The following is a 15,730-nucleotide window of genomic DNA, read 5'->3' as shown; positions in this document are numbered from 1 at the left end:
GCAAGAGAAGAAAGCTCACTGAAGGTGCAGATGAAAATTAGGATAGTGCTATAAAGACAAGGACAAACAAAGACAGACCACCTGATTTTACAGTTTTTATTATAGCATAAAGCAGCACGTGTCATAATACTGCGTCACTTTACAAAAGGCAAGTGTTCCCGAAAAAGTCCAAGTGTCAGTGAAACGTTACTCACAAATTTAAAAATAAAGAAAAAATAAATCCAAGACCACCGTGAAAGACAGCAGTTCAAGATACGTTTTCTGTCCCTTCTGCAGTAAGGGCAAGTAAATTTATCAATCACCTATGAAATGGGGCAAAAAGAATACCGAGGTGAGGCTACTGCAGCAAGTTCAATTTATTCACTGCAGGAACAGGACTGCAAACACACGGACACCGATAATGAAATGTAAAAATGTAGTTCAAATTCTTTCTGTAAACCTGCTTAAATAATAATAAAAAAAATACCTTACAAAACTAACCATCTCCACCTCTGTCAGGCACAAGCACCAAGAGGTCAATGAAAATCGGAAAAACAAATCGTCAGCTGACCGGCCGGCAGCTGAGAGACCTTCAGGCGATTACTGTACTACTGACAAACTTAGCAGGAATGAGTTGGAATCAGGACCAAAAAAAAAAAAAAAAAAAAAAAACTCAGACAGCGACTTCAAAAGTTATGAACGCATTTCTGTATATCAATATCAAACCATGGAAACAAAATGCTATATAAAACTTCCTGTATTTCAATACATACAAATATCAATTCCATTATTTTTTCTGTAAAAGCACCACTGAAGGTTAACACTATACCCAACGATTCCAAGTAATCACTTGCAGTCAAAGTTAAAGTTACGGTTTCATCTGTGCAGGTTTTCCTTCTAAAGGACATCGCAGGATTGTAACGAGTGATGCTCCAACGGCTCCAACCACAAACCAAACGCTTCAGCCCAATGCTTGCACATCAGAGGACACCGCTACCTTTGTTGTGGGTGTGTTTGTAAAAGTTATACAAAAATTGTTTGAGATACATGGGGGGCATAAAAAAAAATCTTTACACATCCAGCACCTCAGGATGCCCACCCTGGGTTAACAAAGTACTTGGCAGGCGCCATTGGTTTTCACCCGCGAGTTATAACCATCCTAGAAGATGGAGGCGCAGAAAGTAGTGTCAGGACATTCAGGATGGGTGGACAGAGACAGGAAGGGGCTCTAAACCAACAGTTATGCCCACCATCTAACACTAGGGGCCAACACAATCAGTTAGCAGTTGTCATGGCATCAGCTACAGCTAATACTGTGTAGCAAGTGCTGGATGGGGGTGGGGTCTGGGGCAGACTAGACACAAGAGTGAGGTCAGCCTGCGGGTTGGTGGGAGTTCTCTCCCGGACGCTTGCGTCATCACACCTGTGACGTGTCACGCCTCTGCTGCTGAAGTAGGCTGATCACGCTGTCAATGTCCTCCTCTGGAACCTGAAAACACCAGGGGAAAAAAAGCATACATTCTCAGGAATGGACGGTATATGTGGGGGTGCGGCCTGATTACTCAACCCCAGCCGCCCCGTGGAACACGCAGAGTGGGAGTTTGGTAATACATTTCCAGAAACCAGCTTACGCGACCAAGTAACCAATAGGAAGGGGGTCTGCCATGCTGCAAGTCGAGTGACAGGAGTTCCCCATTCTTAGAACAGAAAAATGTGGTCGGGTCCTGGTTCCGGCCATGCAGAGATCATACCAAGCCTGCCGATCACCGCACGGACTTAGCGTGGCGTGCATTGCCTGCTTTTTATTTTGACTCCAGTTAAAATGATATGATGGCGGCATGGTTTAGTGGCCGTGCTGCCAGTAAAATCTGACGCCACCTGCACGTCAGCTTCTCCCCGGACCTCTTAGACAGCTGCGCAAGACAAAATTAGACAATCTCATTGAGCAATGTGGCAGTACTGCAGACGAACAGACATGGAGTTTTGGGCAAACTGACACGCATGGCGTAGCTAAAAGAGATGGAGATCAACAACGTGGCAACGCTTTGGAAATGCAAGACTTCCAAGATGACAGCAAGTCAACCGAGGAAGCTGTGGAGTGTATCCAGTAGATGAAAGTACATTAACATCCCTGCTGTTCTGACAGTCCAAAGAAGCACTGTTTCATCAGCATACAAATCAACAACACAGTGCATTTGAATGTTACTGATTTATAGATGCTTGTTACCAACAAGGGAGTAAAAAAATAAAGCTTGTATCATGAGCTTGAACTTCAGGTGTCATGCAGAAACAGACAAAATTGGTTTTGCCCTTCAAAAGATTTCTGAAGAAAACTAGCAGAGCAATTCTTTGGGTAGATTTAACACAATGAGAGAATTTATAAATTAACGCAAGTATAACAAGAAATTTCTGAAAAGTAACGAGTTATGGTTTAGACTTACAGATATCATATGCATTAGTAACAATGCATGAAACATCTTAGACTCAATCCATCCATTTTCCAAACCACTTATCTTACTGGGTTGCGGGGGGTCCGTCGCCTACCCCAGAAACTATGGGCATGAGGCAGGGAACAACCCAGGATGGGGGGCCAGCCCATCACAGGGCGCACACACACACCATTCACTCACACATGCACTCCTACAGGCAATTTAGCAACTCCAATTAGCCTCAGCATGTTTTTGGACTGTGGGGGGAAACCAGAGTACCTGGAGGAAACCCCACGATGACATGGGGAGAACATGCAAACTCCACACACATGTGACCCGGGCGGAGACTTGAACCTACATACAGTGTGTAGTAGGTCTGGGGAAGATCTTAGAACGCCTCAAAAACTTTTACACAGTTTGTTCTACGTTGCCCTCTAGTGGTAAAAACAGGCAAACAAGGCCGTGCAAAGAAATGTTAAAAATCAGTATTGCTTAATTACGATGCCAGCAATTTCAAAGAACTGCATTTATGCAATTTCAAATTAAACAATTTTCAAAATGTTGTGCATGCCAGGAAAACAAGGAAGTTTGGGTTTAAATTAAAAAGATAAAAAAGACACATGCGTAAGAAGTGCTACATGCACTGCAACGTCAAACTGCTATCCCTGCCGATTTAATTCACATATGCCAAGGAATTATTTTATTACATGCAAATCAAGAAACTTTTCCCATTAACAACAGCTATTTAAATACTGTACAGATAATAAATATTAACCCAATGCCTTTTATGCTATTCACTACCTAGTCAGGCATAAAGTTCTTAAACTAGTTTTAAAAGTAGTCTTATCAAATCTAAAACATAAAAATCAAAAACCTGCACTGTCAGGAAAAAAGAACCAATTTGTAGCTTTGCTTATCACTGGGGCTGTGCCCTCAAGGGTCTGCCAATTGTACCCTAGCTGTAGGTACTTGTACCTCTTAAGATACAGAAATGGACTATGAGGGATATTTCTGTATCATAGAGGGCATATTAATGTTGTTTGTACCTTGGGGATGTCCATTCCTGTACCTTAAATTAGTCTAAAAGGTGCATTTTAACACAGCTAGGGCTGCACGATTAATTGTTTAAAAAAATTCTCAATTCATACCTCTGTGTGATGTCATTTACGGTAGAGCATAAACAAACAGTTCTTCTGCATTGTATTACATCAGCTAGATCAAAACAAGCGCTCCTACTTTTCCCCCAGGGAGTCTCAAGCATCCCATAATTCTGCATTCTCTTTAAAGGGCGCTTTTCCAGTGCACCAGGTACCGTACTTTTGGTACTTCAAGAAACCACTGCATGTATGCAATTTCAAAATTAAAAGTTTTCAAGATTTTGTGCATGGCAGCAAAACCGGCATAAATACCAGCACTGGAGTGAAATCACAGCAAGGAGTGGAGTATTCTGCGTTGAATTTGAAAAATGGTTGCGGTATATTATATGGCAGAATGATGTGCAATATTATATACCAACATCGCCTGTTGTGTTTGTGCAATTCTTACTTCTCCAGTCAGCTAGATTAAGACCAGGCTCTCTCTTACTTTCAGTTCTCTATACGGACATAATATCACAGGGAGATTAAGTTTCACTAAAACATTTCTACTCTGTCATAGGAAAAAAAAGTTCAAGTTTTGCAATTTTAATTATTCTTTCCAAGGTTATCTAGTATACATTTTAAAATCAGTTTAAAGTTCGCCTTCGCTGGTTTTGCATGCACGCTGCATGCGTTATCCTATAGTATCATTTTCATCCTTGCTGTTTAGCCACTCTAGGAGTGATGTAGAGAAATTTATATTGAACTGTTTTTGTTTAAAAAATACCCCAATATTTATTATAACAAAATCGCATTGCAATATTTGAAAAATTTCCAATATGGTACTGTCATAGTATACTATAAAATACTTTATTTCTTTTTATGCTATCCTGATCTCTGGTTCCTCCAATAGTATTTAAGCTTGGGTCAATTCATTTGTCCACATATCCATCATTACTATTTATTATTATTATTATTATTATTATTATTATTTCTCTTCTTTTTCTCAGTTCACAACTGTTTGACGGCGGTTGTATTGCGTTTCAGAGGCAGGCTATTCGCGTAACAAAGAAAGTACCGAGTCCCACCCCAAAGTACCAAAAAAAGTTCCCCACTGGTTTTGATACTGGAACGTTCGATATGGGTGCTTTGGTTACCCTAATTCAATGGCCAACTGAGTGTTTCCTTTCTGTAGTCAGAAGTTGATATGCAGGCAAGTCATGTTTTGTTGCCTTTCCTTTTGCAGTTTTATGAATGCAAAAACTGTTTAAATTTAAAGAAAAAAAAATGTTACAGAAAATCATGATCTCAATTCAAAGCAAAAGAACTGAGATTTACGTTGTTTTTTCAGAATAATGCAGCCCTAGTTAGGGTACAACTGAGAGACCCTTGAGAGTACAAGCCCCAGTGACAAGCAAAGGTACAAATTGGTACTCTCTTTTCTGACACGTATATAAAGCATACACTGATGAAACAACTTCAAAATTAATCTTTTAGCCGGGCTGTCCCTGAAACATTAAGGTTTAAGGACATGATCTTAAAAACCAAAATAACTTTAGTAAAATTGAGGGAAAAAAAGACCATACTGTAGCAATACTGTGTTTCACAAAGTGTCTGAAGTAATACATTTGCTTACAAAATTTAGCTAAAATTTAAGCAAGCCAGCTAAAAAAAAAATAGATAAGAAGCCGATAGTGTCGCAGAGTTTAGGTACGAAGATAACCTGCTTATCACAGCAAGTGTTAAGTGCAGTTTCACAAACTACTCCAGAGGGAGACCAGTAGAGTCTGATATCAGAAATAATTATATGCATTTGCTAAATAGCGGGCAACAGTCTCATTCAGCACAAAAAAAAAAAAAATCATTATATTGTGCAGTCCGTAAGAATTTGAAGTGCGACATTTTTTTTTTTAATGATTTTGTCTTTGTACACCACCACAAAAGATTTTAAATTAAACACTCAATAAAAACTCACTTTAAAGTGCAGACTGTTGGCTTTAATTTAAGGTCACAGACAGCTATATTGGGTGAGATGCAAACCACTGAACAGAAATACCGAGATGAAATTTACCAAGAAGTAAAAAATGTGCAGTTTTGGAATAACCCTTTATGGACAAATGACACAAAGATTCATGGAAAGAGGAATGAAAGGGACAGTTCATGATTGCCAGAATACCACCCTTAAAATGGGGAGGGTGGCTATGTATAAAAATGGATGAGATTCTTAGAAGTGCACATTCAATACTGAGAAGTGCACATTCAAGCGAATGTGTCATAAACAGAAAAGCACGTAACATATGTGACATAACGCCGCTTAGGAGGAGAATCCTCAAATGGGTCTAGTTTTTATGCACGTTAAAGGAGATATTTATCCAGCTGTTACTTTGTTTCACTGTTAGCTGATCAAGAAAAAGCTCACCAGGGCGTGGTCAAAGCTGAAAGTGCTGATGTAATATGCGGAGATGTCACTGTCAGCCAGGGGCTGGGAGATCTGGGCCACAATGCCACACTCATCTGTGGTAGGGGGGAATAAGGGATTACACTTCATCAAGGTACCTCATTCCTGCTTTACACAAACACCATTCAAGGACGGAGTGGTAGTCTGTTATGCCTCGCAGTTACAATGTATGACCAGCAGGGGTCAGATATACCCTGAAAGGGGGCACGCACCAAATCCCAGAGGCTGGCCGCCAATCCGCACCATCCTCCACAGTTCTTGTGAAGAACTGGTGAACAGAAGGTTAGCTGGGAACCTGAAAGAGACAGAGAGAGAGGGAAGACATAGGAGGGTCAGATTTACCCAAGAGAGGCATCCTCAGCCCTAATGACGGGGAGCCTCCACTTACTGTCTCTGGGCTTCAGTGTCCATGACGATGGAGATGTATCCATCAATAAGAGAAAACGAGAAAAATTTGATGCAGTCCAGGTCCTGGTTGGAATGGGATCCATCTTTCTGGCTGAACAATAAATGTGAGAAAGTGTTCAGGACAGAGTGGATTAAAAAAAAATGGCCCTTGCTGGACTTTGGGGGACCCTATGGCCCCACAAATAAAGTAAATTTTACTGGTGGGGGGAGGGGCAGGCCAACATACCCATCGGCCCACTAGTAAAATGCCCTGTCCGGTATGCCAGATGGCCAGTCCAGGCCTGGTACAGGACACGCATGAGAGATTTTTGGTCATTTCAATTTCATCCTTAAAACAAGGTGATGCTAAAGCAGAGTTCCCCAATTCCGGTAGGCAGCAGTCTGTAAATGTCTCTGCTCAAACACACCTACTACACCTGGTAATTAGCCGGTGAGCTAAATAAGATGCATTTGAGCAGGAAAAATCTACGAACTGTGTTGCAGACTGACCCTCCAGGACCCCGTTGTAAACAAAGAACTATACTAAAGAACTGTTAATACAAAACTGCCTTTGAATCCCCTGCATAAAAAGACTGGCATCGATAATATTCATAAGGCAGTTTCCAACATTTGTCAAAAACTTGCCCAGGATGGAACGTCTGCAAGCCATACCAGTGCAAACTCCCTAGATCCTTAGGAATCATTTTCTTCCTTTCAATTAATACCCCAGTTCTACTGAAAGCAGCAAGTTGAGAGCTGTTTAAATTAACCATTTAAAAAAAGGAATTCGTAACTGGTAAGTGGCTAGCAATAACCAGATTTTATCCTGAAAAGGATAAAGGCTTTCCCAGAAAAAACCTCAGGGGTCAATGAGGGTACAGAAATAACAGGAACACAGCTGTTAAATTTTCATCTCCGCTCAGCTGGAGTGGGGGAGGGGGGCGCCAGAGAGTAAGCGACAGATGGGCTCCCACCTGCTGGAGTAGAAGAGCACGTCGATCAGCGTGGTGGCGATGGCTGGAAGAGTGTCTGGGTCCAAGCTCATGACCAAAAATTTGTTCAGTGGACTCAAAACCGGATGGACCGTAACCTTGGCGGCTGAGAACACAGGATGGATTCATTCATTTAACCCCCCCTTTCTCTCTGCCAAAATTCACTACATAAACCAAGGCAAGTTTATTTACAGAACACATTTTCATACAGAAAGCAATTCAAAGGAACTTTAAATATTTTATGTCACACATGAATAACAAGAACAACAGGCACCACAAGCTGACCAGTTCCAAAAGATCAAAGAGACATACCAGGTTTCAAACCCATCAGTGATATATTTTCCGCTCGAGACATTTGACAGTACTGTAAAATCACTTCTGAGAGTGAGGTCATTTTAAAATGAGTAACGTGCTCATGTTTTCTTGATGTTTGTTAAAGCAGTGGGATTTTTAAAGCGCAGCAGATGTCTGTCCTTTTGGGAAGCCCAGTCTGCAGAGCACTGCGATAGCGGTCAACCTCAATGGGTTCAGCGTACGGGGCCTTCAGCAATGAGACTGACCACATCAGACGGCCTTAATAGCAGTTAGAGTTACAGCATTAAAAGACTGAGTGGAACAAAGCCAGACACTGCAGACTAAACAATCTGTGCGGGTCCTGAAAGAGGAAAGGAAACCTCTGGGGGCCCAAGGCCAACTGGCAGCCCAACCCACCCCAGGCTAAACGTACATTTTTAAGTGGGAATTACCCATGAGCCTTTGCCGCGGACACAGCAGCTCATCATTAAAACAGGCTCATACTTTGTGTGTTGGCACTCATATTAAAACTAAATATTTCAAGAGACCCCCGCCTTATTTTTATTTATTTTTTCAGTTCCAATCAGATTCTGCCACTACGGATAGATTCCGATGCAACAGTTCTTTTTACTCATATTTTTCATATGATAAATGAATATATTTATACTTTTATTATTAATCCTTTTTAAAACTAGCAAATTCAAAAGGGCAAAAAAAATGGATCCCAAAATATTTTCTTAGTAGGCTACTAGAGGAACTGTTCCAGCTCGATTGTACATCTTGTTTTAAGCGCTCGAGGCACTTGCAGTGTCACATACTTCACTGCATTCGCAGTCCCTCGTGTCATCCACTGCCTTTTTCATATTACTTGCGTTGTCTCGCCTAATTGCTCGCACTTTTAGTGCAATTTTCCACTAAATGCTGACTAGCAAAGTCAGTGTTCAACTTGAATGCTGTAAGAAAACACATCTAAAATGGGAAAGATCTACCGTGCGACCGATTTGGTACAAATCAGTTTAACAAGAAATAGCAGCTCTCGTTATAGACTGCCCAAAACATAAGTATCAGATGTGGATCGGTCACATATGGCCGATACTCGATCTGTCGAACAGGTCTGGATCGGTGCCGATACCAATCTGAATATCAGATCGGTGTACCACTAATTTCTACTAAACATTCTAATGGGTTTATCACCATTGCTCTGGGAACAAGATTCCCCCCAACCCCCCCTTACCCTCTTTGCCATTCTTCTGGAAGCCATTGCGGATGTCCTGGCTGCGGAACGGGACGCACTCCCCCCCCACCTCCCTGTAGATATTGAACTCCTCCTCCAAAGTGCGGATGACCACCGACAGGTCCTTCTCCCTCACCTGCCGAGCACAGAGCAGACCATCACCTCTACAGCACATCCACCTCCAAACATCTCAATGCTGATCACCAGCTCAGATGCAACAGAAGCCTCCACTGCCGCAACCTCGCCTTACCTGACCAGCATCTCTCAGGCAGCTTTACATTAAACAGGAGATAAACAGTTTCTTTTTTGCCATTTCACTCTTTTCACAACAAAGACTTATTACCTGAAGCTCAACTTGAGCTTTAGATGTTTTAAACAAATGCATGAAACAAAAGTTTGAGCTAATTCAAAGTGAAGCCAATTTAAAAGCGGGTGAAATGGCACAATGCATAGCGATTCCTCTTTAAAGGACAATCACAGCAAGGACAAAGGTATCTCTCTGAATATCTATATAAAACAAAGAACTCAAATATTAAAATAACCTGAGTCAAACAAAAGACGTCTGAGCAAAGTCCAGGCAAAAGCAAAATCAAATTTATGGTGTTAAACATTAAACTTGTTTAAGCCCTTATTTGGCGCGGTCACTCAGCAAGTCATTAACTACGAGCCGGCGGTGGATTTGTGAGATGTCTTCCTTCAGGCCGTGCCCCTGCTCTGCTTGGGGTAAATGCTGATTCGCAAATTCTGGTGTGACCTCAGCCTTTGGCTTTGTTTTTCCACTTAATTACTGAGAAATACGCATCTTCAAAATCATGAGAAGAACTACGATCAGGGATGCACATAACCGACACTCAATCGCAGTATAAAGCAATACGGGCAGCAATTTCCTATCGTAGCAGAGCAAATGCATGTTTATTTTACGTACATTTGCACTGTAATGACAAGAAGTTCCTGTGCATTTTAAACTTAACTACAGCAGGAAACTGTCATATGTATCACTTTATATGGTGAATGTGTACCTCTTATGTGTATCCCTGACTATGATACTGCTGATAACTGTACTCCATCCATCCAGTTCAGGGCACATGGGTGGGGAAGGCCTAAAGCCTATGAGGAACAAGGCAGAGGACTCTCTGGAGGGGGTGTCAGTCCATCACAGGGGACACAGACACAAACACACTACAGGCAGTGCAGACACCAACTGACCAATCAGGGGACAGGCCGGGATCTCACCAGGATGAAGTCCGTCTGGTAGGTGGAGAGCATGAAGACGGAGACGTGCTGCTCCGCCAGCGGTGCGATGACAGACTTGGCGATCTTGGTGACGCCCACGGCCTGGGAGCTGCTGGAGGCGTGGCCATTGGAGACCACATTGAGGGGCAGCCAGGTGGAAGCTTCCACCAGCAGGTGCTCTGAGGGGGGGAGCTCTTCAGGACCCCAGGGAGGGAACACGGGAGGGGGGGGGGGGACCAAAAACATCACATCATCATCTGGCTGATCTGATACAGAAACGCTTAGAATTTAGAATTTGGTGATCACACACCACAGCACACAGTGCACAACAACGAAATGTGTCCTCTGCATTTAACCCGTATGTGACATCGTGATTCAGAAGGGGGCAGCTAATTCAGCACCCGGGGAGCAGCGCTTGGGGGTGGTACCTTGCTCATGGTACCTCAGTGGTGCCTTGCTGGTCGGGGATTCGAACCAGCAATCTTCCAGTTACAAATGCACTTCCCTAACCATTAAGCCACCACCGCCCACAGTGGTGCCGCTTCTCCCCAACCCTAACCCCACCCAGGGCCCAACCAAACTCAGCCACATACCTTGGGAACTCAAACATCCACAAACCAGGGCCTCAAAAGGAGACCCTAAAGCACAAAAATACCTCCTTCCGGGACTCACCAAAAAAAGCCGATACTACCACGACACATACTTAGCCAGAAAAGCAGTTTGCAGACATATAATCAGCATGTTCACAGAACTTACGACCTTTTGTCGCACAAAAGCAGGAAAAACCCCTCAGTGGCTCAGCAAGGCCACACACGTGCCGGCGCACTGCGCCAAAGGTCGGGGACCAAGCCGAGCCAAACAGCAATGCTTCAAAAAAATAAGATAAAATAAAGCTGAGCCACCTTGGCCTGCCCCTGGTAGCAGAGAGGGAAACAGGTGCGAGGCCTCAGGAACTGGGAGCAGGGAGACTGGACAAGGTTGTCAGACGGGAGGAAAGATAAGCTTTAATGCTCTAGCTATGGTGGACATGAAAAGGCTTTTTTTTTAAATCTGGGTTTACAGCAACATACAAGTGTGCAGATTCTGGGACAATGGTGTTTTTCCTCATAACCTGACAATGGAGTAAACCCTAGTGAGTTTCCTGAGGTGGGGGTCCATTGTAGCAGATCAGAAACAGCAGCGGAGGGGGCTCTGTTATAGGTCCTGCCTGAGAGTATAAGCTGCACCACAGGAAGGACCAATCACGTCCCACGGATTACGCATGTACCTGCCGATCCATTTGATGCACCCAAATGTGAATTTCCTCCCCCTCCACTGAAACCTATGGTGGATGGTTTCGGCACGTGTGTGGGAAACCACTGGTTACCCCCAAACCGAAGCGCAGGTGCTACCTTTGAAACCTTCCTCATCCAGGACCACCGTGTAGTTCTCAGGGGTCTCCGTCAGGCTGAAGAACTTGCATCTGCAGAGAGGGCAAGAGTAGCAGGACATGGTGAGGGCCAGACTGTGGGTAACAGGGCCGCTTCTGTGGGTCATGTATGAATGGGAGGATTTTCGGGAAAGCGCACAGCCACCAGTCACTGAGAGAGAGGATTACGGGAAGGCTGCCCTCCTCTGTGGTCTAGGGAAGGCCGTCTAGGCACACCCAAACGTTCATGGGTAAAGAGATTCGGCTCGAGTCAAAAGGCTGGATTTGTACCAGAAAAACTAGCGGAAAAAAAAGCTTGTGTCAACGGTCCTGTCCGTCCTATGCAGCTGCGAGCTGCGTTACCGGGGAAAGACTCCCAGGTTAAACTCCATCCTCAGCAAAATGTAATCATTCACTGGAGTATCAAGGGAATTTCATCAAAAACATAGCAGGTTAAATCAAGCAGCACCACATTGGGTAAATTCAGGAGTCCATTGTACTGCACTGCCTTCAGACTTCCCGTTAACCTCTCACCCTCCCTAGATCTTTACTTCCTGCAAGTGTGTGAACACTTCCTGGCAGAGTGAGTCGTGCTGGGGTCACTTCCTGTTTATTTGCAGTTCAAACACCTCCCTGAACAGGCTTGCCGCACATCAGAGAAGGCTTCAGCAACACCTGCACAAGCTTCTCGCTGTGATGGAGAACATGGCATAAATTCGACAAATGATATCAAGTATACAGATGACAGTCGATCTTTAAACGCTTTGGCCTTCAACTGGTTGATCTAAATGCATTCAGTGCAATACGGTTCTGAATTTATGTTAACAATTGAATGTTAAAAGTAATTAACAGCTTAATGCTTTGCCTGGGGCAGCATACACCTGGCGCATGAGCCCCTTCAAACCAAATTATTTTGGTTAAATACAGACATCTATAGTCTATAAAGACTATAACTATATGGACTATTGTTTTCTCCCTCTGAAGACGTGAAGGTGTTCCTGCCATCTTGCCAATGGGCCAGCTAACAGTGCAGCGGAACACAGCTAGAAAGTTTCCATTCCAGTGAGCCTGGTCTGCCCGTGGTTAGCTGGGGCACAATGCCATCCTGCAGGCCAAGAGGATTGTGGGAAAGTTCTGGGCACCCACAATGGCCACTAACTTTTGTTTGTAGCTGGTGAGAAAAAAAAGGGGGGGGGGGGGCAGCCATGTCATGTTCATCATCGTTTCAGCTGTCCTGAGTGCCACAAACTGGTACTGTTAAACCCCCCCCCCCCCCCACCTACTCGTTTACGTGCCATGGCAGGCGGCTGCCCAGCGATAAGGATGGTGTCTGCAAACTTGCGCGTATTTCACTAAGGGCTGCTTCATCTTCCGACAGAGGAAGGGTGGGGGGCATTCTGCACACAGGACAGACATCAGAACCATTCTGATTCACTTTAAAAATCCAAGGCGAGGAGGAAAAAAAACTTTCCAATAATCTCTATGTCAGGTTACACATTCCCCAAAAAAAAAAAAAAAAAAACATCCACCATAATAACAATTTGCATATTGTCATGCATGAATAATTCTGAAGTGCCATCCTTCAATAAAAAGCACTAAAATTTTATAGCGTTTACTCAGCCTTTCAGACCGGCCCGGGAGAGTGAACTTTGTTGTTTTTTTTCCTTCCCCAAACATCCCTGTTATACATCTACTCAGCAGTTCCGAATGACCTGCACAGTCCTGTAAACAACGGTGCCTCCTCTTCGTCAAGCTCAACAAGTCGGGGGCGGCGAGTGGGGATAGGAATACATGAGGCAAACATCCGAGGGCCCGCGGTGAGAGGCTTCTGGAAAATTCTGGCTCGAGCTGAATGCAAACAAGCACGGATTACCGCAAAAAGCACAGAGTCTCCACCCAAGCGGCGAGTAACACTTTTATAGCTAACAATCAACACCACTCTCCCGGGATGTCCGTCTATAATCTAACAAAACGGACAAAATAACAAAATGGCTAGAGCAACATGGCCATGTAGGCGAAGGGCCTGACAGGGAACAAACCTCGGCTCACACCCAGAAAAGCAGAGGAATCCAAAAGAAAAAAAGAACCGGTTATGGAAGAACAAAAAAAGAAAAGTTACGTAAATGACATCATGTTAGACACTTAAAAAATGTTGCACAACGTACGATGATTAAGGTACACACCTCAAACAAGGCAGGAAAATAATTTTGTAGACCCGGACCAAACCAATCCCTGCGATTATCACACATCCACGCCAGTAGAGGCCTCACCTTGAGATTTGCTGACGCGGATTTACATACCAAAAATACAACTGAACTTGAAAGCACAACAAAGACAGGAGGACAGGGGAGAGTGATGTGGATTTCTGATAGGGCTCCCCAAGGCCAGGGTTACACAGCTGGCTTAGACAGGTACACAGTTACATAAAGTCAGGCTTTGTAGATCTGAATTAGAAAAATGGCATTATGGGAGTGGTATAAGAGGCAGACACTCCACCTGTACAGCAGGCTGGGGGGGTTCACGGGTGAGAGGCTATTAAAATGAGATGTGCCGACCGCCCGTGCCTTCGCATTTACACGACTGCCCAAGTGGCACATGTTGCTTTCAGTTACTTATAAACACTTCGGACTCTATATAAGGTAAGCTGTACTAATGCCAACGCAACAAATGTGACGACACTCGGCATTACACCCACGTCTCGGCCTCAGATCTCTTAAACAGGCAAACTTTTGCTTTACTCCGCTTAATTTAAAAAAAAGGACGGAGGCGCTAAACGAAACGTCTTTTCAGCTGCAATCGCTGCACGTGTTAATCAGCATTTATTTCAGTGCAAAACCAACCGGTTCGTTTTAAAAGCAGTTTTCGGCGCCCAGTTTACGGGTCAGTGTCCAGTTGTTCGGCGGCTGTCTGCAACTAACCTGGTAAAACAGAACACAGTAAACTACCACGGTGTACCTCGTAATGCACATTCTACATTTGTTTGCGCACCTAATACAGCACACCGTGCAATATAGCCATCTTTATCTGTTTAGCAAATTGTACTATCGGCCCCGGTCAGTGCAGGATGAACTATCTGCGGATGAAGTGAATCAACTAGCTGTTTGTGCGCTAGATATCACCATATTAAACTCCGCTCCTCGTGGTTTTTGCTTCAATTTCCTCCTGTTTTGTTGGATCCTGCGTCCGTGCTTTGGGAAAGGAGGACATCAAGTTATTATTGCTGTACCTTAAGTTTAAAATTAGCATTAGAAAGAGCGGCTTTACCTGGTTCTGTTCCGCAGGAATATGAGTTTGATAAGCGGGTGTGTGAAGACCACCAAGCCGTCCTTGCAGATACTGGTCACTTTAAGCCTGTGATCGAGGATGTGCAGGTCCATCTCTGCGCTGCAGCATCCAGCACCTCGTCCTCAAGGCCAAATGTGGTCGATTTCCCTCGTCCTGGGGCCTTTTCCTCCGCGAAGTATGCGCCGCTGCAAGCCCCCTCCCCTGCCCGGATCGGAAGCGCTTGCGGTGGGGGACACGCGTTATTTCGCATGCCCCAGTGTTTACGGCCGACTCGGTGGGATCTGGAGGGGATAAGGAGGCGCGAGAGGCGGCGCGCGCAGACCGACGCCCCCTCGGCTTTAAAGGGCCACGCCGATTTCGCCCAGATCCAACGCTGAACGCCGTTTGCGCTTAATGGGCCGGGTCGCTAAATGTTCTTAAATGGAAAATGGGAATTAGATATTTTTGCCCCGTTCTAAGTGTTTGTAGAAGAAAAATGTGTCTTTTAAGCAAAATAAGAATACAAATTCAATATTTCTTGCACCCACCTCATGTAAAATGTTTCCCAGATAGCACACATACGTCGGTTTAAGAGCGGCGTTAAATGATCTCATTCCGTTTATTAGCAATTTTTTCTATTATTACAGAAGGTAATGTTTGTTTCAGCGAGGAATTTTTTTTCAATAATTTTGTTTTAATCAGTGCAGCGTAACTGTTAGGTGTATTGTAACTTCGTAATGTCGTCAGTATTTAAAATAATAAAACTTTTATTCAGTTAAATTGTATGGTATATGGTTTTAAACACCATGCCTATGTGGAGGGTAAAAGAACAAATATATCCTACAGTATATACTGTAAATGTATATATAGTATAACCGGTAACACTTGATGGGGCACAAATTGTTTCTGTTTTAACTCAGTTACTACTGAAGTACAAATACAGTGAACAAATGCAGTTGCTACTTGAGATAAAAGA

General features: G+C 43.8%; 1 protein-coding gene across 1 annotated transcript; it reads right to left on the bottom strand.

The window, feature by feature from the left end:
* Positions 1 to 82: 82 nt before the first annotated feature.
* castor1 (cytosolic arginine sensor for mTORC1 subunit 1) lies at positions 83 to 15,124 on the bottom strand. Its single transcript, XM_048995932.1, has 9 exons — positions 14,755 to 15,124; positions 11,474 to 11,544; positions 10,083 to 10,276; positions 8,850 to 8,985; positions 7,304 to 7,427; positions 6,331 to 6,441; positions 6,155 to 6,237; positions 5,904 to 5,998; positions 83 to 1,468 (listed from the first exon to the last, which is right to left on the bottom strand). Exons 1-9 carry the CDS (start codon positions 14,865 to 14,867, stop codon positions 1,397 to 1,399), a joined length of 999 nt encoding a protein of 332 aa, XP_048851889.1. The 5' UTR covers positions 14,868 to 15,124; the 3' UTR covers positions 83 to 1,396.
* Between the last annotated feature and the right edge of the window lie 606 nt (positions 15,125 to 15,730).

Source organism: Brienomyrus brachyistius, chromosome 2 (assembly GCF_023856365.1).
Source record: "Brienomyrus brachyistius isolate T26 chromosome 2, BBRACH_0.4, whole genome shotgun sequence".
Taxonomy (NCBI): domain Eukaryota; kingdom Metazoa; phylum Chordata; class Actinopteri; order Osteoglossiformes; family Mormyridae; genus Brienomyrus; species Brienomyrus brachyistius.
This window is presented reverse-complemented; position numbering and strand designations above follow the sequence as displayed.